The sequence below is a fragment of the Lepidochelys kempii genome, chromosome 2 (genome assembly GCF_965140285.1).
Source record: "Lepidochelys kempii isolate rLepKem1 chromosome 2, rLepKem1.hap1, whole genome shotgun sequence".
Taxonomy (NCBI): Eukaryota; Metazoa; Chordata; order Testudines; family Cheloniidae; genus Lepidochelys; species Lepidochelys kempii.
In genome coordinates this window covers 237,387,389-237,411,131 of record NC_136381.1, presented here as the reverse complement: position 1 = coordinate 237,411,131, position 23,743 = coordinate 237,387,389, and the positions used below count along the sequence as shown (strand labels likewise).

General features: G+C 42.0%; 2 protein-coding genes and 1 long non-coding RNA gene across 14 annotated transcripts in view; 1 reads left to right on the top strand and 2 right to left on the bottom strand.

Moving 5' to 3' along the window:
- The window catches only part of YME1L1 (YME1 like 1 ATPase), a 31,541-nt gene extending 23,060 nt beyond the window's left edge, over positions 1-8,481 (bottom strand). For 4 of the 6 annotated variants that reach the window (XM_073334328.1, XM_073334330.1, XM_073334331.1 and 1 more), the window contains exons 1-3: positions 7,958-8,170; positions 4,058-4,189; positions 1,260-1,422 (exon numbers count right to left, since the gene is read on the bottom strand). In XM_073334328.1, the coding sequence (XP_073190429.1) occupies positions 1,260-1,422; positions 4,058-4,189; positions 7,958-8,155 (493 nt within the window). In that variant the 5' untranslated portion in view covers positions 8,156-8,170. Of the gene's footprint in view, positions 1-1,259; positions 1,423-4,057; positions 4,190-7,957; positions 8,171-8,227 lie in introns of those variants that run through there. The other 2 variants (XM_073334332.2, XM_073334333.2) reach the window with 1 other exon arrangement.
- Positions 8,482-12,896: 4,415 nt separating this feature from the next.
- On the bottom strand, positions 12,897-16,316 carry LOC140907721 (uncharacterized). The gene is made up of 2 exons (XR_012157593.2): positions 15,867-16,316; positions 12,897-13,895 (listed from the first exon to the last, which is right to left on the bottom strand). It is a non-coding gene; the product is annotated as an uncharacterized LOC140907721 (long non-coding RNA).
- MASTL (microtubule associated serine/threonine kinase like) overlaps positions 16,038-23,743 on the top strand; it is a 42,377-nt gene continuing 34,671 nt past the window's right edge. For 2 of the 7 annotated variants that reach the window (XM_073334314.1, XM_073334322.2), the window contains exon 1: positions 16,039-16,353. In XM_073334314.1, the coding sequence (XP_073190415.1) occupies positions 16,183-16,353 (171 nt within the window). In that variant the 5' untranslated portion in view covers positions 16,039-16,182. Of the gene's footprint in view, positions 16,354-19,823; positions 19,893-23,743 lie in introns of all 7 variants that reach the window. The other 5 variants (XM_073334318.1, XM_073334313.1, XM_073334319.2 and 2 more) reach the window with 5 other exon arrangements.

Genomic DNA, 23,743 nt, shown 5'->3' with positions numbered 1-23,743 from the left:
CCTCGAGCTGATTTCCCTCTTCCTAGTCTCCCAACTACTATGCTGTGGAGGCAGCAATTTAGATACCAGTTAATTGCTTCCGCTGCTAGTGCAATCAGGACACTTCTACCAAGACCTTGCTTCTGCAGCAACATTCCTTTTGAATTTGGCAGAAGAGTCAAATGATAAGGCCATCATCAAAAAAAAAAAAAAAATTGGGGGGTTGGGGGGGTTTAATAGACACCCAGATTCTAGAGCCAGAAGGTACCACTAAGATCATCTAGTGTGAACTTCTGCATAACACTGACCATAGAAATTCCCAAGTTCTTACATTATTTTCTGTAATGACACAGTTAGCAACACATAGTAACAGTGAAGCCAATCTGAATTCCTTTTCAACTCATATCAACATTTCTGTAGTTTAAAAGCTATAAAAATTCTTCAGAGAAAAGGAGGACTTTATCTAGACTAACACATCATATTCAGAGACAGATACACTAGTAGTTACACTCAGTTTCTCCTTCCATTCACTGAGTTTAAGGCTTTGTCTGCGCTATAAGGGAAAGTCGATCTAAGCCACGCAATTTGAGTTACGTGAATAGCGTAATTCAAATTGACGTAGCTTAGATCTACTTACCACGAGATGCACGCTATGCTGTGTCGCTGTGAGATGCTCTCTCGTCGACTCCCCTTACTCTTCTCAATCTGGTGGAGTACCGGAGCCGACGACCAAGCGACTGGCAGTCAATTTAGTGGGTCTTCACTAAACCTGCTAAATTGACCCCCAGTGGATCAATCGCTGCAGCCTTGATCCCAGGTTGTAGTGTAGACAAGCCCTAACTGGTAAATGAAACTAGCAGCTCAGTCCTGCCATCAGATAAGAGGGTTGCATTTGCCTCAATGTTAAATTGATAAAATTAGCTACTACAGCTGAGCTGGATATCAGACTGAAGAAAAAAACTGAACTCTAAAATAGCTAAGTCTCACAATCTGACTAAAACACTGAGCGTGACTGGAAATACACTACAAGATATTCAACAAACTCAGAGGAAAACTCTACAAATTATCTGTATAGCAAATGACACTAGTATTCTGACTTTTTTTCTATGGACAGTTCCAGTAGATTGTGGTTTAAAACAAACTAAGTAATTGTATAAAATAATGACCTATGGCTTGATTTACCATGGTTTCAGCTTGAAAATTTAAGTGCGACAGCTTTCTCTAGTCCCATTTTTATTTCTGTTGAAATGGTAATACTGACATACCACCCCGGAACATACCATGTTTATTTTCAAAGAAGGACTGTGCAGAGATATAGGATGTATTCCACTGGGAAGAGATTTTGTTTTCTGTACAATAGCCAGGAAGCAACCTGGTCACTAGTTCATCGAGCTGGCTAACTTTCAAGTCGGACAATCCCAGGTCTCTCAGATTCAGAACAGGCTGTAAAGCAATAAGAGAAGCATTCTAATATTTAATAACATCAGGTTTCAGAGTAGCAGCCATGTTAGTCCGTATTCGCAAAAAGAAAAGGAGTACTAGTGGCACCTTAGAGACTAACCAATTTATTTGAGCATGAGCTTTCGTGAGCTACAGCTCACTTCATCGGATGCACCCACGAAAGCTCATGCTCAAATAAATTGGTTAGTCTCTAAGGTGCCACTAGTACTCCTTTTCTTTTTTTAATAACATCAGGTCACCTCATGAAAAAAAAGTGCTAAGAAGGAGATATTTTCACAGAATTACTGATACAGCTTCAACTATCAGATTTTTAAAGAAGAAAGAATTTTAAAGTGAAAAACACATTTTAGATGGCGAAAAATAGGAAGACTTAATTAAAAACTCTAAGAGAAAAATTAAACCAGTTATTGATATAAAATAACCTTCTGTAGTATGCCATCCTATGTGTATTAATCAGAGTGTGCTTGTTTGCTAATATATAGCCATTTGTCTGCTTAGTCCATGCTAAGAATGTTCTCTTCATATTTGAAAGCAAAGTAGATTGATTTAAGTCAAAGTGAATTAAATCACCAATTTTAGTCATGATTTAAGTCAGCAGTCAAGAAACCTTGAATTGTCAATTTTAAATCCTGTTTTGTATTTGTACTTCTCATTTTCCTAAAGAAAAAGTTGATTCTTATTAGTTGGTAATCATTAAAACATGCTGAACAGCAACCAGTTACAGCCTTAACACTAAATTTGGTGATACTTTTTGCTACCAGGACGATACACATCTATACACATTTAGGTAAGCAATTATACAGCTTAACGTAAAAATTAAGAATGTGAATAATGTTAATGTTATGTTAAAAAAAATGGTGAATGCCGCATTTCTAATTTATTGGATGATTGTTATCTTGTGATTTGTTTCAAGCTTTATTTGGATGGAAACTGGTATTCAATTAAATGCACACAAACAACATTTCAAAGTTGTTTTATTAGTTAAAAACAACTACCTTAGATGTGCTGAATATATAGGAAAAAAGTTTATCAAAACATGTTTGGCATTTAAAACTGACTGGTTTATTAAACAAAGAAAGTATTAGCTGTAATTAGTGAACTGATTGTTTCCGGTCACCATGTCCTTCAAGATTTTATAATTAGTAGATCTCATCCTCTCATGCATAGTTTCTATTTATAGATTGGAAGAGTAAAACAGGCTTTCTTGCTTGTTCAACTCCCAATTATTATCTTAACTTTCAACGAATTAGTCATTCAACTGAACTATTTGAATAAAACGTAAAAGAAAATATTTTCCCTGCACTCACAAAAGAGGCTATTGCTGTCAAAAGCTGGTTTAGCACTTCAAACTCTGGCTCCAGGTGCTTACCCAGTGATTTCCCATCAGTTCAGTAGTCTGACTTTCATTAAAAAACTTTAGTAACCACATGTACTGCTTACTATTTTTTTTACATCGAATGTGAATTATTTTAATATATTACAGTAAATTCAGCTAACGTAATTTAATGTTAAATAACTTTATATTGAATCTATCTTTTCAAATATAAATTAAAAAATCTGATTTTTATAAAAATTATCTATTTTTATTCATGTTTTCTACTATTGTTCTGGTTTGCGCACACAGATGCATTATTTTCCTGCCCCTCTCAGCATCCAGCATCTTTCTAATCTTTGAGATGTTGCTATTTTGTCAGAGAGAAGAAAAATCCCCCAAGAATGTGCAACAGCAGCTATCCACTAGTCAGAATGACTGAGGTGCAGAATCTTCTGCAATTTCTGGCTTTTTTGCCAGTCCTTTTTTTTTTTTTTTTTTTGGGGGGGGGGTGAGAAATTGAGGAAATGTGGATATTGGATATTTCACGGTGGTTTTAAAAAATTACAGAAACTGAACAATTGTAGAAACCCAGATAAACAAGCTCTGATCGCTGTTTTGTATAATCACACTGAAGGGAAAGGGATTTTGTATTCATGGCTCAAGCACAGGGAATCATGCCAGTGTTGGCAGTCAACGTACATATTACAAACTAGAATTTGGCTCTTTGCCTCATTTGTACCTATTTGGGAGGGAGGAGGAGAGAGACCTTATCCTATCAATCAAAATATTTACCCTTTTGTTTGAGTAAAATGTTTCACTTGTTTTCTGATTAATTATGCATAAGCCAGTTAATATGACAAAACTAGAACTGCAGAACACTGATCTTACACTAGCATCAGCTAAAACCCATGATGTTCTACCTGGCAAAGATGGATTCTTGATCAAGGCTGTCAAACATATAACCCATATGATGACCTCATGTAGCTCACACAAAACACCCATATTCTACAGCAGGGGTGGGCAAACTTTTTGGCCCGAGGGCCACATCGGGGTTGTGAAACGGTATGGTGGGCTGGGTAGGGAAGGCTGTGCCTCCGCAAACAGCCTGGCCCCTGCCCCCTGACTCGCCCCCTCAGAACCTGCGATCCATCCAACCCTCCCGCTCCCTGTTATATCAAACATACTACACTAGCTGTAAGATAGCAAATTGTATGTAAACTTGACAATTTAAAAAAAAAATGAAAAATCTTCAGACCTCATTTAAATGTAAATATAATCCCATCTCTCCAAAATTCTTATTACCTCACTGCTTTGAGCATCATGTTCTGGGGCTGTATCCCTCTGTAGAGACTGAATAGATGCTGTGCTGACAGAAGTAGCTGAGGTTTTTGGTGAATGGAAGGCATTGATGAGGTGACTCAGAGGAACTGTAACCTGGTAGAAATGAAAGATTAATGTAATCAATCACACTAACAGAATATAATGCCATACATGAATTTTCTTTTCAGTATTTAAATATCTAAATACATTCCCATCTCAGATACTGTATAAAATGATGATCTTATACAGTGCCTTCTAAGTTAAGTTCTCAACATGCTTTTTGAACTTTGCCTCTAAGGTACAAGGGGTAGATATCTCCATTTTACAGATGGAGACACAAAGAGTTAACGATCATCAGACAGTAAGAAAGCAAGACAGATTAAGTCACACTGGCAGTCTACCAAAGTAGGAAACAGAACCCAGGTTGCCTGATGTACAAAACAACATGTTAGATACTCAAACACAGAGTAGGGGGGAAAAAATCAACTTTTAAGCAAAGAATGGACAGCCTCAATTTGCACTTAAGATACCCATTAGCCTTCTGTTAACTAAAAAATTCTCTTCTCACAAAATTTATCTTTTTATAAATTTCTTAATAACAATAGCAGATAAAGAAATTAGCTATTGCAAAACAAATCATGTTTTGCCACTTTTATTGTGATCCTGTCATTTGTTTGTTGTGTTAGTGATCAATGTATAGTGTGAGGTGCCATTGCAACCTCACCTGGGAGAGAATTGCCTAGGTATTATTGAAGCACACTTAGAAGACATTAAAGGGGCCTTTTCAAGAAAAATGTTGACCTCTGACGTATTTTTGCAACTCTACTTATATCTTGGAGTTTATCCTTTCTGAAAAGTTTCTACAATTAGCATAGGTCTCTCTTTAGAAGAAATAATATACGTTAAAACATGTTGGTGTAAGTTTTGTTACTATTAATACTTTTTTAGATAATTTACAAGTGTTTGTTTTCTAAATCTACTTATATATTTAGAAGTCTTGGATTTTGAAAACAACACAAAGATGATATAGGAAAGTAAAATGGTCTAATAGTAAATCACAGAATGCCCTCTCCTAAACTTCTATTTTTGCAGGATTCTCCCTAACTCTGCCCAAAATTAAGTGAGAACAATTGCAATGCTTCTTTGGTTTCCAACGGCACAAATCAGTTTCTCTGAAGTCCTATTGTAGTTTAAGCTATGTTGTTAAGTTACTTAACTTCACTAACACTTTGGACCAATCTACACAATCACACCACACCGCTTTATGGTCACAGAGTTCAGCCAAGTTTGATAGTTTGTTTATTCAATGTCTGAAGTATCCATACTACCAACATGGTTGTTCAAAATTGTTATGTGGTTTCTAGTAACCGTATCAGTGCGTAGCCCACCAATATACATACACAGATACCTAGGCAGGACGTGACCAATTAATGGCATATATCACTGGGACTAATATGCACGTAGGTACACCTGCTGCTAAGCTATCCTAGTCCCAGTGGCCTAAGCCATTAATTGGTCCCGCCTTGCCTGAGGATTCACGCTGTGCCCTCACACAAGTATAGGTAAGAATGATGGAAGAGGATAGGCAAGAGAGCTGGGAGAGAATATGACAAGTACTGCCATATCTGGGTGGCAGTGACCCAGGAAATAAATAGTTCACAGTAAGTGGTCAGAAGAGAAAGCAACTGCCAGTTTAAAAAAAAATTATACTTCCGATTTTTTCTCAGTATTATTATATCTTCTAAGGTTAGTGTAACTGAAAAATCAGAGAAAAAATATTCTTTGGTTTCATTAAACAGCACTTTGTATAAAGTAAATTTCATTCTGTCTCCAGTCAATCTCCTGTTTGAGAGAGTCTTTCACATGCAGCAAAGACATTTGAAAAGTAAATGTGATTACAGAACCATAAAAAAAAAAGCAAAGGAATCTAAAGACAAGAGAAAAACGAACCTATTTTAAAGACTAGATTTCAAGTTAAGTGTCCATTTAAATATTTAAGAGATTTATTCATTCAGCTGTGGTTGTCCAGGCTCCACAATGCATTGGTTCATCTTGTAAACAGGATCAGAGTGGTTTCTATCACTAGAGCAGGTGTCCGCTAAACCAGGATTTGGAACAAGCTGATTTCTCAAACAGAATCCCACAGCACATCCAGTTTCCGACTATGTATTATATGTTAAAAGTGTAATGCTTGTCTAATGGAATGTATGGAGGACAAAAATAGTGAGGAGACTAGAGTGCCACAAAAGGATAATCTAGATATTTTATTTTCTTAGAGAAAGAGTTCAACTTTGCCAAATAAATACGTGCATTTATCTGAAATTTCGCTACAGTTTGAGATTTCACTGGTGTTCTACCTTCCATTTTCTCTTTCTCTTGTCCAGGAGATCCTACTTAGGCAGCTTGCTTATAAGTGGGCTAAGTCTGGGCAATACAAAATATATGTGCATCAACTGACTGGTTTAAACAAAAGTATTAATTTGTAAACTGGTAATCTATATAATAATGACTCTCTCTCCCCATTTGTTTCTCTTGCTGGACCAGAAATGTGGCCAGAATGCTGCATGTTCAACATTTTACAGATGTAGTTGAAATATTTTAAAGGTAAAGTTTTATTTCTTTATAATGCACTGCGCTAATCTTATTAGTCAACTGTTTTCCCACCGAACTGAGACCAGCCAAGTGATGCTTTGGTAGCTCCCAGGCTTGCTAAAACTGGGAACTAGTATACCTAAAATCAGCAAAGTAAAGGATGAGGGAGAGGATCCTGGGAAAAGCTGAGGCCAGCTAAGTAACACCCCTGGGGAGAAAAATTTTTAATCCTGAAGAAACCAAAGAGGCCACTAGAGAAGTGCCAGTATGGTGTACAATCTAGTACTAGCTCAACTGAACCAGGGATGGGATATTTAAAAAGTCACACAAACAAAAGCTGAGGGCAGATCCAAGCCTGAGAGTTTTCAGAGAGCCTTACACATTGTACTTTTAACACAACTGACATTTTCTGTTTGGTTTAATCTTAAAATCTCTACTCTTACATTCTGTGTGAATAGGACAAATAATCATGCCAGTATTATTGGTTACTAGCATTTGTTACAAAAGTACTTCTCTATGTAAACTGGGGAAGTGTTATAACTATGTTAGTAAGCCATATTGTAGCCCAAGCAAGAAAAAAATAATAGTGTAACACCCATGCATCTAACCAGGGCAGGGGATTGGGCCTAACAGGAAGGGAATAAGAAATGTTAAGGGACAAGACATGTGTAGACTCTATTATACTGCATCACAATCTGGAATGTAAAAAAGGCAGTAAGCTGCACATTTATCAGAAGTTTAGGTGTTGTCAGAAGCTGAGATCCAATCAACGATGACTGTGTATTATGTAGGTCTCTCTCTTAGGTATTTATATGGCCTCCAATTACTGTGGCATATAAGCACCCCACAATTTTTAATATACAACACAACACCCATATGAGGCAGGGCTGTGCTAACGTCCACATTTTGCAAATGGGAAAACCAGGCACAGAGAAACCGACTTTTAAAGGTTGCTCAAAAGTCTGTGACCAAGCAGGGATCTGACCCGAAGTTTCCCAGGCCAGCACTCTAACCACTGTGCTAGTCTATTGTATCACACACCTCCTTCCTCCCACCGTCGACACATGAAGTGACAGAGCCCAGGAAGTGTCACAATCTCCTTTGTCAGCTCAGAAAGGAGAGAAAGAGAGAGAGAAACTCCCTAGCCGAGCCACCACGGGGGAGAGAACTCGAGAGAGAAGATGGGGAACCCGCTCTCCGCTCAGGACCGGGTCGGGGTATCGGAGTATTTCCTGCTAGCTTCCCCCGTGCAAGTGTTTGTCAGGAGACAAGCTAGTGGCCAGGTCTCACCTCTGGGCGCCAACCCGCCAGCTTCTCAGAATCCCTCCCTGAAGAAGCAACAGCAGCAATCGCCTTCTCACTCCGCCCGCTACCCCAGGCTGGCCTCTCTGGCAAGTTGCAACCCGCCCCCCGCCCAAGGACTTCCTGGGGCGGAGCCTCAGCGCGACGGCTCCGACGCAACGGGCGGGAGCTGCCCAGCCGACCCATTCCCCCTCAGTAGCACCGTGGGGCGTGGGGGGGAACCGTATCCCGAGTCGCACCGCGCGCCAGCACTCTCACCTGGGGCTGCACGGTGGTAGAGAAGGAAAACATCCTCCCCTCTATGAGGGCGGCGGCGGCGGCGACTCCCCCTTCTCCCGCGCCGGCGATCTACACGCCCGCCGGTCTTCGCCTCTCACTCCCTCTGGCCGCGGCCGCCGGGAGAAGCAGCGTTCAGCTGCTCCACTCCCATGGAAAATGGCCGCCTCCGGGGGCCGGCAACGACTCGGCCAACTACAACTGTGCCGGAAACGGACGGCGCGGCATACCGCTTCCGGGTCATACTCCCTCCCGAGCCCTTCCTGCCCGGCCACCTCCCCTTCCTCCCCCACAACAACCGGACACCTTAGCAACCAATGTGTCTCATGCGCGCACACCAGCCTCTTCCTACCACGCTCTTGCGCACGGGAGCAAACCATTCCTTCCGCCTGAGGGGGGAGGGCATAGGGCCGAACCATTTCCGCGGCGGGGGTGCAGCTGTGTGAGTTGCGTGCATCAGCTGCTGTGTCCAGTTGGTCGCAGGACGAGGTCGTTTCGGAAACAGAGAGCCGGGGTGCGGATAAAACAGGCCTGCTTTTGAGCAGCCCCTGCTTTTTGCAAAACCTAACTAATATGGAGTAGGAAAACCAAAGTGCAGCCCGCACTCCACCTGTCTCCAGTCACCACATCACTCCACTGGGTCCATCACACTAGGGCCCCAGCAGGTGCTCTCAGGGTCAGCAAACATCCCGCAACTCTGGGCCCTGATCCTGCAACTACTTATGCACGTACTTTACTCTCATCAGTAGTTTAATCTAAATCAATGGGACTACTCATGGTCCTAAAGTTAAAGGTGTGCTTGATGTTCAGAAGTTAAAATGTCCCCCAAAGTTAAATGGGGCTCTTGGTGCGCAGATCCCCATGAAGGTCTGGAAAAAGAGGTGGCAAGCCTAGGAGCACTACTGCCTCCTTTACCTTAAATTTAGGAGATTACAGCTGACCACATAGCTAATATGGTCCTAGAGACTGCAGAGCCAGCTATATATGGTTTCCCTTCTGGATCCCACTGGCCTGGCCAGTAGGCATTGCCAAGGCATCTGCCAAGTTTCCAGGGTAATGAGCAAGCATTGTAACTCTAGACCATCAAGCAGAAGGCTACTTTGCCCAAGTCTTGAAAACATCTCTCTAGTTTTGTGGGATAGGATGGAGCTACTCCTCTCCTTTGCTCCCTGTGCAAGCGTGACGTAGTGCGGATTTTCCCTCATTATGTTGTATGTGACCCTTACTGTTTTGCATGAATGCTGTGTGTGCCTCAGTTTCCCTGAGTATTGCACCAATGTCTAGGTGGTGACAATAAGGGTGTGTGACTTTTGCAGGGGCTGCTCCAGCTGCCTGCACAAATGCTATGGCCACCCCTTCATAACCTGAGACCCAGGAGGGGGGATGCAACCAAGTGACTCTTGGCCAGGGAAGCAAGACAAAGGCCAGAAGAGGAGCAACAGGCAGGGCAGGGGCCAGGCAGCTCGAGGTGAGTCATTCTCGGGTGGCTTGGGGCACAGAGGGAGGGCCAGAGCTCTGGCTCTGGGCTCACCTCCCCCCAAGATGGACATGGCTGAAAGTCACTGATTTCTGTGCTAACAAGTTCTGTTCTAGCTATGTTCCTGTTCACTAATAAACCTTCTGTTTTACTAGCTGGCTGAGAGTCACATCTGCCTGTGGAGTTGGGGTGCAGGGCCCTCTGGCTTCCCCAGAAGCCCCACCGGGGCAGACTCACTGTAGGAGGCGCACAGTGTGGAAGGGAATGCTGAGTATGCCGAGGTCAAATGCAGGAAGGTCGAAACTGTGTAAGCTTCTTGCCCTGGAGCCAATATACTCAGAGAGAGGAGGCATGCTCCCCCCAGAGTCCTGACTGGCTTCGTAGTTCCAGAGCATTGTCCAGGTGACTCCATGACAACAAGGCATGGAAGCATTACTCAGTCACAGAGCAAGGTACCTTTTGGTGTGAATATGGGTATTGAAATCTGGCCCTCTGTATCTCCAATCAGTACTCCACATTCAATCATCTGAGGATACAAATGAACAGATCTTCATGGAAGTAAGATGTGAAGGAGCCCAACTGGTGGGAAATGGGAAGGCTATCAGGTTTATATTACAAAGAGACTGGAGCTGTCAAATATAAAATCCAAGATCCAACTCTCAGCTGTTCCAGAGTTCCTAGGGTTTTGTTCAGATCCATTGTGGAAATAGCCTGAGTTGCTACACTTTAATCCAAACCTTCCCAAAATTTAGGAATGTCTTGATTCCAGGTTGCAGTTCATTTTCTCTCTAATTTTGGGAGTACTGCAATACTTCTAGAGTGCACCTGTTTTTTTTAATAGTCAAAAATAGGATTGCTGGTACTCTAATACTGTTACTCAAAGATAATTCTGCAGGAATTGAGATCAGGAGAAGAAAAAAATTGGCTGTCATATTTTTTAAACTAATGTTTGTCTTAAAGCTATCTAAACTTCATGAACCAGACACATGGGCCCACAAAGTCAATAGGGCTTTGCATGGACACTGGGAGAGATCTGCCTACATTGATAATCTTGCAGGATTGGGACCTTAGTTATTTGCATCAATTTTACTCATGTTTCAACAGAAACAAAATTCTACTACTCTTCCCTGAAATTAAACTGAGCTGTGGTATGTTTAGGGAACTATAGTGTAATAAAAAGTCGGAAGAAACTTACAGAAAATAAATTACACCTCAATAGCTTAAACACTCTGAATCCAATTCTCTCCTGGTTTACAGCCTAGCCTGTACAATTTCAGTTAGGTCATTGGAGTTGCATGGCTGTAAACCATGGCAGAATTTGGTCTTGTGTGGATCATGCCATAATATTTATCTCTTTCTCCGCCTTTTGTCATTCTTTCCATGTCTCTCTCCATCTGTTCTGTCCTTTTTGGCTATTCTGTTTCCTTTCTCTCTTTTCTTTGATCTCTCTTCTTGTGTCTCTTTCTCTCATTGAACAATTAATATAATTTCTCCTCTAACAGACAAATAAGGTATCTCCTGTCTGTTTTTTTGTTGTTGTTGTCGTCTTTGATTTCTTCCACCCTGTCTTCTCCTTTCTCCCTGATGTGTTTTCTGAAAATTCCAAGGCCAAGAAAAGACACTCTGGTGATCCATGCATTGTCCATACTAGAAAAATTATCTGTTGCTGACAATACGTGCCCATTGCCGAAACCTATTATCAGCAATAGGCAATTTTTCTTTTTCTAGAATAGGCAAGGCTCTATTGTGTACATGGTATTGCATCTAAGGATTTTTCAAGGGAGGACCTAATCCTGCAATCTACTCTGCTTGGGTAGCCCTTTTAGAGCTCATTGCAGGATCAGAATCTTAGTGTATTACATCTTTATGCACAAAATAAAAATTGTGTCAGACTAGTCAAATTTTCAATGGCAAAATCATGCTGGCACATGCCAGCAATTTTTTTAGTGTTAAAAAAGAAAGTAAGTTACATTGGCTAAACTAACAAACAGAGATATGGGCATCAAATTTCTTGCTGTAAGGGAAAAGGTAAAGTAGTTTTATAATGGAAATTTTGAGAATAATTAAACACATACTTTAAAGGGACATTGCCAACTTGAAATCTAATCAGCATTTTATTTTAAAAAAGAGCTAATCAAATGTTCAGATAGTACACCTGTCCCTGTAATCACATGCCAAATTTTGTGGTTTAGAATCACATTTTTCTCTATTTTAAATGTCTCTAGACTCACACAACAAACTGAAGAAACTCTCTAAATAATGGACTATACAGGGAAACAATGAAACTTGACTTATACAAAGTACAGTCAAATGCACAAAATAAACAAAGTTCCCAATCCTGGAAAACACTTTACTTAGGAGGACTCTGTCCCACCCTCCATCAACTTACGTAATCTCGGTGACCTCAACAACAAAAACACTGTTTTAGATAAAATATAAAACATATTTATTAACTACAGAAAGAGACATTTTAAGTGATTATAAGTAGCAGACATAGAGATCAAAGTTGCTTACATAGGAAAAAGAAATAAACTTGCAGTCTAAATTCTACAGACTAAGTTAGGTTTGAATCAAACAGCTTCTCTCACTCTAATAGAGGTTACAGGCAGCTTACAGTTCCTAATACATAGGCTGCATTCCCTCTCACCCTGGGACAAATCCCCTCAGTTCAAAGTCTTTGTCTTTTAGATGATCTTACAGCTGTTGAGGTGTGGGAGGAGAGAGGCCAAGTGATGATGTCACTGTCTCTCTTTTATACTTTCTTCCAGCTGCTAGAAAAATCCTTGCTGTGACATGGGGTTTAGGTACCCCTCATTGCATATGTGCCCTCTCTGAGGTGTCTCTGGGAGAGTAGATTTTTCTTGGTGGGTCATCAACACATGTCTGGCTGGTCCTGATGTAATTCTGTCTTGTCAATTGCTCCTTTGTTGTCACTGAAAGACTGGCTGTAGGTATCTCCCAACCTCACAACATATTTTAACAACACTTCATAACTTCACATACAATGATAGTACATGCAATTCAACAAGATAATAATGTTCAACAGATCAAGACCTTTTAAATGATACCTCACTCACAAGGCATACTTTGTACAAAACATATCATAATCATACCACAGTGGTGTATATGTGGGTTCCAGGGTGCTATTTTGAGGTACAGAGTGTCACACACACATTTGTGAATTTTGTTTAATGTAAAATTAATTTTTTCAGTTGTTCAGAAATCCTTAAATCTGTTAATTTAACAAAAGAAACCTTACTTTTTCCTTATGTCTTTTCAATCATCAGCACTTGTCTGGAGTGGCTTGCTTGAAATCCTCATGTATGCTCCCTTTCATAAGATGTGGCTCAGATGAGTAGTAAGTACCAAGAGGATATCAGATAGGCCATGTTGTCACTGAGAAGCATCTAAATAGGCTTTTTGTAAATCCTAAAGACTGTTTCCTATTCTCAAAGTACCTAGAATTTGAAGATGAAAGTTCATGTTCCAACTAGCTTCTTTTCGGCATTCAAAGAGGAAATTATGGTGGATTTTAGATGGGTTATTCTGAAAGGAGTTGGTTTTATACTTTTTCTATTATTAGTCTATTACAGGGGTTCTCAAACTAGGGGTTGGGACCCCTCAGGGGATCCCGAGCTGCCAGCCTCCACCCCAAATCCCACTTCGCCTCCAGCATTTATAATGGTGTTAAATATATAAAAAAGTTTTTTTAATTTATAAGGGGGTTCACACTCAGAGGCTTGCTATGTGAAAGGGGTCACAAAAGTACAAAAGTTTGAAAACCACTGGTCTATTAAGTATGTAAGAGTAGGTCCAATAAAAGAAATTACCGTGTCTCCCTCATATTGTAGGACCAACACGGCTTCAACCACACTGCAAACAACTTCTAACATTTGTATGAAATGCTGAGTATTTTCATTGTTGCAGAGCATCCATTCAGAGCTTTAAGAAGTACAAAAAGAGTCTAAATAAGTAAACTATACTGACACATAGGTCCTGATTTTGCAGTGATAGCCACATTCCTGATCCCAGTCAATGTTGCTGTAGTGGCAGGTGGAAAATAGCTGCTGTGATGAAGTGAGCTGTAGCTCACAAAAGCTTATGCTCAAATAAATGTTAGTCTCTAAGGTGCCAGAAGTCCTCCTTTTCTGTTTGCTGATACTACTTGATCATCTAACAGTAAGTGAGGAATGCACAAGACTTCCAAGTTAAGAACATGAATGACAAATGGGATATACATTCTGTAGACAATAAAACAAATACAATCTCTGTCAACTACCACAGTTGGCATAGACAGTTATTATATGAGGTAGTTTAATGGACATTCAGAAGGAGAGGTGGTTCATTTGGATAGTTATAAAGGACAGTTGATTTTGGAGATATTTACTGAAGGGCATTTATGAGCTAGTTAGTAACAGTTATATTGAGAGGTTTCAGAATAGCAGCCGTGTTAGTCTGTATTCGCAAAAAGGAGTACTTGTGGCACCTTAGAGACTAACCAGTTAATTTGTAGCTCACGAAAGCTTATGCTCAAATAAATTTGTTAGTCTCTAAGGTGCCACAAGTTCTTTTTTTCTTTTTAGTTATATTGAGAGGCATCTGAGGAAAAGAGGATTGCAACATGGTCTAACTGGGGACAATCATGAAAGCCATGCAATAGGGAGTGATTACATCCACGGATAATTGCTCCCCAACTAAAATCTCTCCAATGCATCATCAAGGATCTACAACCTATCCTGAAGGACGACCCATCACTCTCACAGATCTTGGGAGACAGGCCAATCCTTGCGTACAGACAGCCCCCCAACCTGAAGCAAATACTCACCAGCAACCACACACCACACAACAGAACCACTAACCCAGGAACCTATCCTTGCAATAAAGCCCGTTGCCAACTGTGTCCACATATCTATTCAGGGGACACCATCATAGGGCCTAATCACATCAGCCACACTATCAGAGGCTCATTCACCTACACATCTACCATGTGATATATGCCATCATGTGCCAGCAATGCCCCTCTGCCATGTACATTGGTCAAACTGGACAGTCTCTACGTAAAAGAATAAATGGACACAAATCAGACATCAAGAATTATAACATTCAAAAACCAGTCTGAGAACACTTCAATCTCTTTGGTCACTTGATTACAGACCTAAAAGTGGCAATTCTTCAACAAAAAAACTCCAAAAACAGACTCCAACGAGAGACTGCTGAATTGGAATTAATTTGCAAACTGGATACAATTAACTTAGGCTTGAATAAAGACTGGGAGTGGATGGGTCATTACACAAAGTAAAACTATTTCCCCACGTTTATTGCCCCTTCCGCCCCACTGTTCCTCAGACGTTCTTGTCAACTGCTGGAAATGGCCCACCTTAATTATCACTACAAAAGGTTCCGCCCCCCTCCTGCTGGTAATAGTTCACCTTAAGTGATCACTCTCCTTACAGCGTGTATGGTAACACCCATTGTTTCATGTTCTCTATGTATATAAATCTCCCCGCTGTATTTTCCACTGAATGTATCCAATGAAGTGAGCTGTAGCTCACAAAAGCTTATGCTCAAATAAATTTGTTAGTCGCTAAGGTGCCACAAATACTCCTTTTCTTTTTGCCAATACAGACTAACAGGGCTGCTTCTCTGAAACCTCTACATTAACAGTGAGCTCTAAAGTTTGTCTGCTTTACCAACAGAAGTTGGTCCAGTAAAAGATATTACCACGCCTACCCTGTCTTACTAACAGTATGTACACATATACACACACATATCTTCCCCTACCTTGCCTTACTTTAACAAACTGCCTCACATTTATGCTTAGACTAATTTTTTATTAGCATAAACACATCTTCCTAAGGTGTAAGGTATTGGATTTTTCCGACCATAATCAGTATTTTCATGTACTTCAGTGGTCCAAAATTCAGATGAAAAAATCAGTAAAAACTGCATAAGAGCTTTTGTAAAACTTGGCAATTTTTCAGCAAAAACTGAAAATGAAGGACCTTAATTACACGACACGTAGGGGCAGTTGCAACAGGATGTTAGGTGTTGTTTACATTACAGGCAGCTGCACTAACATAGTTATTGGGATTGGTTGCATTGGGGTCAGTTGCACCGAGGCAGAGTTGCATTGGGGTCACTTACATTTAGAGGCAGAGTCGCAGTGCGTTCAGCTGTACTGAGACAGACCAGTCCAACTGGTCAGAACCAGCTTCGCTTGATTCCCCAGATCTTACACGTTCCCCAATGCTCCCGCTAGACTGGTCACTGCGCATGCGCTCGTATTTCACCCTTCCCCTTATCGCTCTCACGCAGACTCTCGGGAAGTCCTGCCCACCTCCCGTGCCTGCTGCTGTCAGTTGGCCAATGACGTTACCCGCAGGTGGGGCGGGGCTTAGCTTTGAATTGGCGCGGGGCACGGAGCGGTGAAGGGGACAGTCGGAGAGCGCGGAGTCGCGTGATGGGGACGGTGGAACCCGCGGCTGAGGAGAGGGGCGCCGCGCGGGTGAGGCGCATCGCGGTGCCCCGGCCGCCCTCCATCGAGGACTTCACCATCGTGAAGCCCATCAGCCGGGGCGCCTTCGGGAAGGTCTACCTGGGCCGCAAGGGGGGGAAGCTCTACGCTGTCAAGGTGAGAGCGGCGGGGCTAGGGCCCGATCCGCTGCGGGGGAGCAGTTCATCGCTGCTCCGGTTCCCGCAGTCACACCCGGAGCGCAACGGGCTCAGCAGGGCCCAGCGCTGCCCGCTGCAGCCGGGACCCCGATAGCCCGGCAGCCAGCTCGCAGTCCCCAGTGATCGCCCGCCCGTCTGGGCCCACGTTAGCCCTGGGCAGGGGAGCCGCGGGCTCGCAGTAGCTTCACCAGCTCGTCCCCCTCCCGCTGGGAAGAGCCGGGAGGGGTGGGGCGTGGAGCCGCCGGGGGAGAGTCAGGCCGGCGATGTGCCAGTCTGGGAGGTCTGAAGCTGAGCCGTGGGCCCCAGACCTCAGCTGGGCCCGGCTCCTGCGCGCTCTGTTGCGCGGCGAGTGCGTGTTGCTGGCGGCCAGGCCCCGGCCTGAGGGGGCGGCTGCAGGGGGGTCGCGGCCTGTGGCGCGCTGGGCGGGCGCAGGAGCCGTGAGTCGGGCTGGGTTCCAGGAACAGGTTGCTGGGCTGGAAGAGCTGGGCCGGGCTGCGCTCAGCAAACCGGAGCTCAGACCCGAGAGGAAAAATGAACTCTCGCTGCTGGGCCCAGTCAGGGGTCCGTGAGCAGCAGCTGGGCGTGTGCAGGCGGCTCCTGTTCCAGTGGTGCCCTGGCTGACCCCACTACCCCTTGTTTGTTGTGCCCTGCGGTGGTCTCAAGGCAGACTTGTGCCTGGAACTTTGTGTTGTCTCTGTCTGCCGTCCCCGCAGCTGAGTGGCTCAGGCCTGGTCTACACGGCAGTGTGCGCTCCCCTTAATTTAAGTTGCCCACTACTTTGACTTAAGGCTATGCCTACACTACAGCATATGGTGGCAAAACTTACATCGCTCAGAGGTGTGAATGTTCCACCTCACTGAGCAACATAAGTGCTTGTGTGGACAGGGCTGTCAGCTGGAGAGCTTCTCCTGCCGACATAGCTTCTGCTGCTCACTGAGGTGATATTATTTTTTATGCCAACGGGAGATGTCATAAATATAAAGGGAAAGGTAAACCCCTTTAAAATCCCTCCTGGCCAGAGGAAAAATCCTCTCACCTGTAAAGGGTTAAGAAGAAGAAGGTAACCTCGCTGGCAACTGACCAAAATGACCAATGAGGAGACAAGATACTTTCAAAAGCTGGGAGGAGGAAGAGAAACAAAGGGTCTGTGTCTGTGGTATGCTGCTTTTGCTGGGGATAGACCAGGAATGGAGTCTTAGAACTTTTAGTAAGTAATCTAGCTAGGTATGTGTTAGATTATGATTTCTTTAAATGGCTGAGAAAAGAATTGTGCTGAATAGAATAACTATTTCTGTCTGTGTGTCTTTTTTGTAACTTAAGGTTTTGCCTAGAGGGATTCTCTATGTTTTGAATCTAATTACCCTGTAAGGTATCTACCATCCTGAGTTTACAGGGGTGATTCCTTTACTTCTATTTACTCCTATTTCTATTAAAAGTCTTCTTGTAAGAAAAGTGAATGCTTTTTCATTGTTCTCAGATCCAAGGGTTTGGGTTTGTGGTCACCTATGCAAATTGGTGAGGATTTTTACCAAACCTTTCCCAGGAAGTGGGGTGCAAGGGTTGGGAGGATTTTGGTGGGAAAGACGTGTCCACACTACGTTTCCTAGTAAACCCAGTTAGAGTTTGGTGGTGGCAGTGGATATTCCAAGGACAAAGGATAAAATTAATTTGTACCTTGGCGAAGTTTTAACCTAAGCTGGTAAAAGTAAGCTTAGGAGGTTTTCATGCAGGTCCCCACATCTGTACCCTAGAGTTCAGAGTGGGGGAGGAACCTTGACAGGAGAATTCTCTCCTGTTAGCATAGAGCGTCTTCACCAGACACACTATGCCGTCACGTCTCCCATTATGGTCTCATCCGCCACGCCAGGATGTTAGGGCAGAAACACTCTGGCAAGAGGAATGGATAGCTATTATAATCCCCAACCAGTCCCTCCTCACCGATCCCACAATTTGCCTGCCTGGTTTTGACCTGCCTCGTCGCCAATGGTCCCTGTTGAACAGGTTCCAGACTGGGCAAGGTCTCTGTGCAGCCAACTAGTATTGCTGGGGCCTTCATGACAGCCCTTTGTGCAGCTGTGGCACAACGCAGATGATGACTCACGTTATTGAATGCCTGCTGACTAGGTTCAGTGGTGGCCTAGAACAGGGGTGGCCAACCTGAGCTTGAGAAGGAGCCAGAATTGTCAGCAGCTCCCCCCCACCTGCTCCCAGCGTCTTCCACCCACCAGTACCACCACCACCCCCCACACCTCCCGATCAGCTGTTTCCTGGCGGGCAGGAGGCTTGGGAGGAGTGAGGGCATGGAAGGGGTGGAGTGGGGGCAGGGCCTGTGGCAGAGCCAGGGATTGAGCAGTGAGCACCCCCTGGCACATTGGAAAGTTGGCACCTGTAGCTCCAGCCCCGGAGTTGGTACCTATACAAGGAGCCGCATATGAACTTCTGAAGAGCCGCATGGGGCTCCGGAGCCACAGTTTGGCCACCCCTGGCCTAGAGAACTGTATCGTGCCACTGAAGATGCCATCGCTTAGCTAGACGACTATGCAGACACTAAATAAAATAAACCAGACGCGCTGCAGCGGCACAGCTGTATCTGTACAGCTGCATTGCTGAAGCGCTGTATGTATAGACATACTCTAAAACTCCATCTCTGAGAGAGGCATAGCGCTTAGGTTGATGAAGTTAGGGCAATGCAGTGCCTACCTAGACATTGTATTACTTACTTCGCCTGTTAGCTGTCAGCACAGCCTGGAGCCCTACTGCCAGGACTGACAGCCCAGAGCAAGTATACTCCCATAAACTTCTAAATTCCCTTTTTCATATTGAGTAATCTCAAATTGACATAATTCCTTTCATTAGCTAACAGGATCTAGGGGGCTGATTATTTTCAGTGTTGGGAAATTAGTGTCTGAGACTGGGTCTTTTGGAATTATGGTTTTGGGGATGACATACCCTTAACTGATATATTGCACAGATGGAATGCTCACACAAACTTTCATTATGATCATTTTGTTTGGGTTGCTCATGGGGGTAACTGTGTTAAGCTTTTGATTTAAAAATCAAACAAAAACCAAAAAACCCCAAACATGAAAGAAATTAGCACACAAAGGAAAAGGTTCTTATTAAGTTGGATGAATCAATGTATCAACCTTGAATGTAGTATACCTGTGTGTTTACGAGACATTTCTTTATAAAAGCTCTGATCCTGAAAATGTTTATGTACATACTTAACTTTACTTGCATTAAAATCAATGGGGCTACTCACAGTAGTAAAGTTGAGCGCATGATTAAGTGTTTGCAGAATTGATGCTAAACTGTTGTAATATATTTTGAGAGCATTTAATGCCTTAATGGTTGGCTTCTCGTAAAACAAGAATGGCTGTATTGGGCATACCAATAGTCCATTTAGCCCAGTCTCCTGTCTTCCAACAGTGGCCAATGCCAGATGCTTCAAGGGGAATGAACAGGGAATTAATCTACTGATGGATGGTAATCTCCAGTGTATGTTTTATACCAGTTTGAATTTGTTCTTTAGATAAGTTACTCCTGGGGGAATTCTCCGCCAAAAAATGAAAAATTCTGCTCATATTTTAAAACTCTACAAAATTCTGCATATTTTAGTTGTCAAAATAACACAATATAATCATGCCAGTTTCAATTATTTTGGTAATTTATTTCAAATTTTGAAATATACCTGTCAGCCAGTATATCTCTAACAATATAGACCCAAAAAAATATATTCAGGTAGTGTTGTTGGGTTGTTTTGGGGTTGTTGTTGTTTTTTTGTTTTGTTTTTTTTTGACAGATTCCTTACTAGGCATATTAATAAACAACTTTGGGGAATTCATTTAAACTGAAATACAGAAATGTATTACCCTCACCCTTCAGAAGCAGTGCAAAGGCTTGGGGGAGTCAGGAGTAATGGAGGGGCTGAGGGAGAGGGAAGGAGCCTGGGAGTGAACCTGGAAAGTTGTTGGGTGTGGGTGGGAGAAGTATGGAACAGGTTTTTTAGCGGGGAGGTGAAGAATCATTGGGGAGCCTCCCCCATTCAGACCCTGGCTGACCACAAGCCTCTTCTGTTCAGTCAAGCACATCTACCCCCATCCCGGGATGTCAATCTATGACACCCACCCTCCCAGCAGTCCCGTATGCCCTCACTCTGTCTGGCCTAACTTGGGTCCGCGGGTAGGGTGCTGTGATGAATGCAGTTGGCTTCTAGCTATTCTAGCACCACAGTGGCCTCTGGTGGGTGAAATGTGGAACTGCAGCATTTCTCAGGTAGAATGTATTTTCGGCGGGGCGGAGGAATCTGCATTGGATTTGAATTGTGCGCGTGCGCAGTGGCACACAATTCCCCCAGAGTAAACCGTAATGGCACAGGCAGAGGATATGTTTGATGCAATATGATATTGTTGCTGAAGGTCAAAGTTAACAAATGTTGTATGCAGTGTAGTTATAGCCATGTTGGTCCCAGAATATTAGGCAAGATAGGTGGGATAGTATCTTTTATTGGACCAACATCTGTTTGTGTGAGAGAGACAAGCTTCTGAGCCACAGAGGGCTCTTCTTAAGGTACCTCAACCCACCTTGTCTCACAGTTAACAAAGACAGCTATTTGTCACCATGAATTGCTTGTGTTTGCTGAGGCTTTCTCCTGAGAAGACCAACATTTGTTAGATTACTTTTGATTATGAAATTGACATTTCATTTTTCTTACTTATGCAGAAATTTAGATTTTTTTCCACTGCAAAATTAGCCAGTTAAGGTTGGGATATTTTACTGACATACATTTTACTTATCACAAATGTACTCTTTTCACTGCATGTAACTTCTTTCCATAGAGGATAGCAGTATTGCTTAATTGCAGAGGCAAGATTTGTACACTTAAAATATTTTTCTTTAGAAGACCCAGTCATAATTCTAACTAAATTTTGCCATACGTACTAAGAAATGGGTAGTTTCACTACTGATATTACCTCCTTTGAAAAAAGTTGTCCACACAAATATCTTTAATATTTTAATATAAAATTAAGTTAGCAAACCATTTAAGACATTACAGTGAGTATTTGAGTATTTCTGTGTTTAGCTTCTTGGAGGTTTAAAAATCCTTCCCTCCCATGATTCAGTCTTAGACTTAATGCGGTTTAATGTTCAATAAGTAAGGCCCTACTTAACTGCGATATTGTGGATTCTACAGGTGGCTGACAGCAGAAAATCACGGAAAAGTAATAATGGACTTTATTACTGCAAATAATAAGGTCTGTTATTGCTTTTCCACAATTTTCCATGGCTTGTCTGCAGTTCAGGCCCCTCCCAACCCCCCCGTTTTTAACAATCATCCCACAATTTAAGTAGGGCTTTATCAATAAGTATTCTACATTGAATCTCTAATTATACGTTATATATTTTACCAATGGCTGCACACACTAGTTTGAAACTGAGCATTGATTTCACATAAAACTTAAAATAAGTTAGCTTATTACTGGCAACTAGGGAAGGAAAGCAGTGTCCACGTAAATGAAGGATGTATCCTGCAAGAATTTAAACCTTCTAAACTGGATGACTGGTTAGAAAGTAAATTTAATGCTTGCTGTCATCAGAGAAATTTTCCAACTTACAATGCTTTTAGAGGAGACTTTACATAATGAAAAATTAACTTTAAGTTTAGTATCTGTCTGCACTTTTTAGCCCTCTAAGTGCCCCATGTGAGTTGAATACGTCTCTAGAATCTATGACATACAGCAAGAAGCTTCAGCTAACTAAATTAGCAATCCAAGAGTTTGAGTTAACATTAAAGTTGAAATGTGTGTATACCAAAGAATGTTAAAATTAAAAGAAAGAAATACACTAATTTAGTGGTTCTCAACAGTTTTCCCATTGGGATCTCCCTTTCATTACTTGGAACCTTCTCCCATTATAAATATGTCAGGATGATCATGAGTCTCAGGTTAAGAACCAATGGCCTAAGCATTTAAACATTGGGAAATATAGAAGGAAGATAAATATTCAAATCCTTACAGTTCATATAATCCCTTAAGTAACATACGCATTAAATATCACATTTTAAAATCAACCTTAGCCATCCTTGTATCCTTGTCCAACTTCAACATATTGATTAGAAACCGTGTTAAACCCCCCAATGTAAATGATACACTCAGAGTTACAAACACCAGAGTTACAAACTGACCAGTCAACCACATACCTCATTTGGAACTGAAAGTATGGAATCAGGCAGCAGCAGAGATGACACACTCCACACCTCCCAAAAAAAAGCAAATACAGTATAGTACTGTGCTAAATGTAAATTACTTTAAAAAGGGGGATATTTAAAAAAAAAAATTTGACAAGATAAGTAAACTGTTTCTGTGCTTGTTTCATTTAAATTAAGATGGTTAAAAGCATTTTTCTTCTGCATAGTAAAATGTCAAAGCTATATTAAGTCAATATTCAGTTGTAAACTTTTGAGAGAACAATTACAAATAACCTCCATTCCTGAGGTGTTTGTAACTGAGGTTCTACTGTACACTTTAGGCTACAGGTCCTCACTAACCATCACTGGCTTAGTTGCTGTCTTCTAGTTCACTGGCTTATGTTTAAGAGATAGGGATATTGCCCTCCATTTAAAGGCAATCAGTCCTTCCCTGACTAGTATGTTAATGAAGCAGAAAGCTCATTCCTTCTCCAGTTTTCTTGTACAAAAATGTCACTGCTCTTTCCCTATGCATCCTTCCAATATGAGAAAAGCACAACTGCCAGATACACATCACATCTAGGCTACACGCTTAAGAACATCCTGTTCATCATACCAGGCTGGTGTGTTGTTTACCAGGAAGTGGGAGCAGGGTCAGCATTTCTGCAAATGTTGTAATTCATTTGTGGTCAATGATTTTAAAACATCCATTATTTGTGATAAGCATGTTCCTGTTGAATAGTGGGTGGGTCTTGGCTGGCAGATTTAAGGTTGTTTTGGAATGTGCAGTGTAATATTTTATACTTTTTCATTTGAAGTGGTGTGAACTGTGAGTGTGTCTGAGGTTTCTTCTTCCTTTAACTATTATTTGCATATTTTAAGTGCATATTTTTGTCTGTAATAGTCCTTGGTACACATTCACAAATAATTAAACCTTATTGTTACTTTTAAATTCCAGTTACTAGTTAAATTTTGTATATTATAATTTCCTTTTTCTAAAAATAGGGGGACTAATGCAGTGCTTAGGAGCTCTATAAAGTCCCCTCTACTCCACCCCTAGACCTAAAACCTCAATAACCTTAGTAAAGCTTTATTTATATTACAAATGCTTTGCAGATATAGCTATGCTGGCAGAGTCCTCTAGTGTAGATGTAGCTTATCC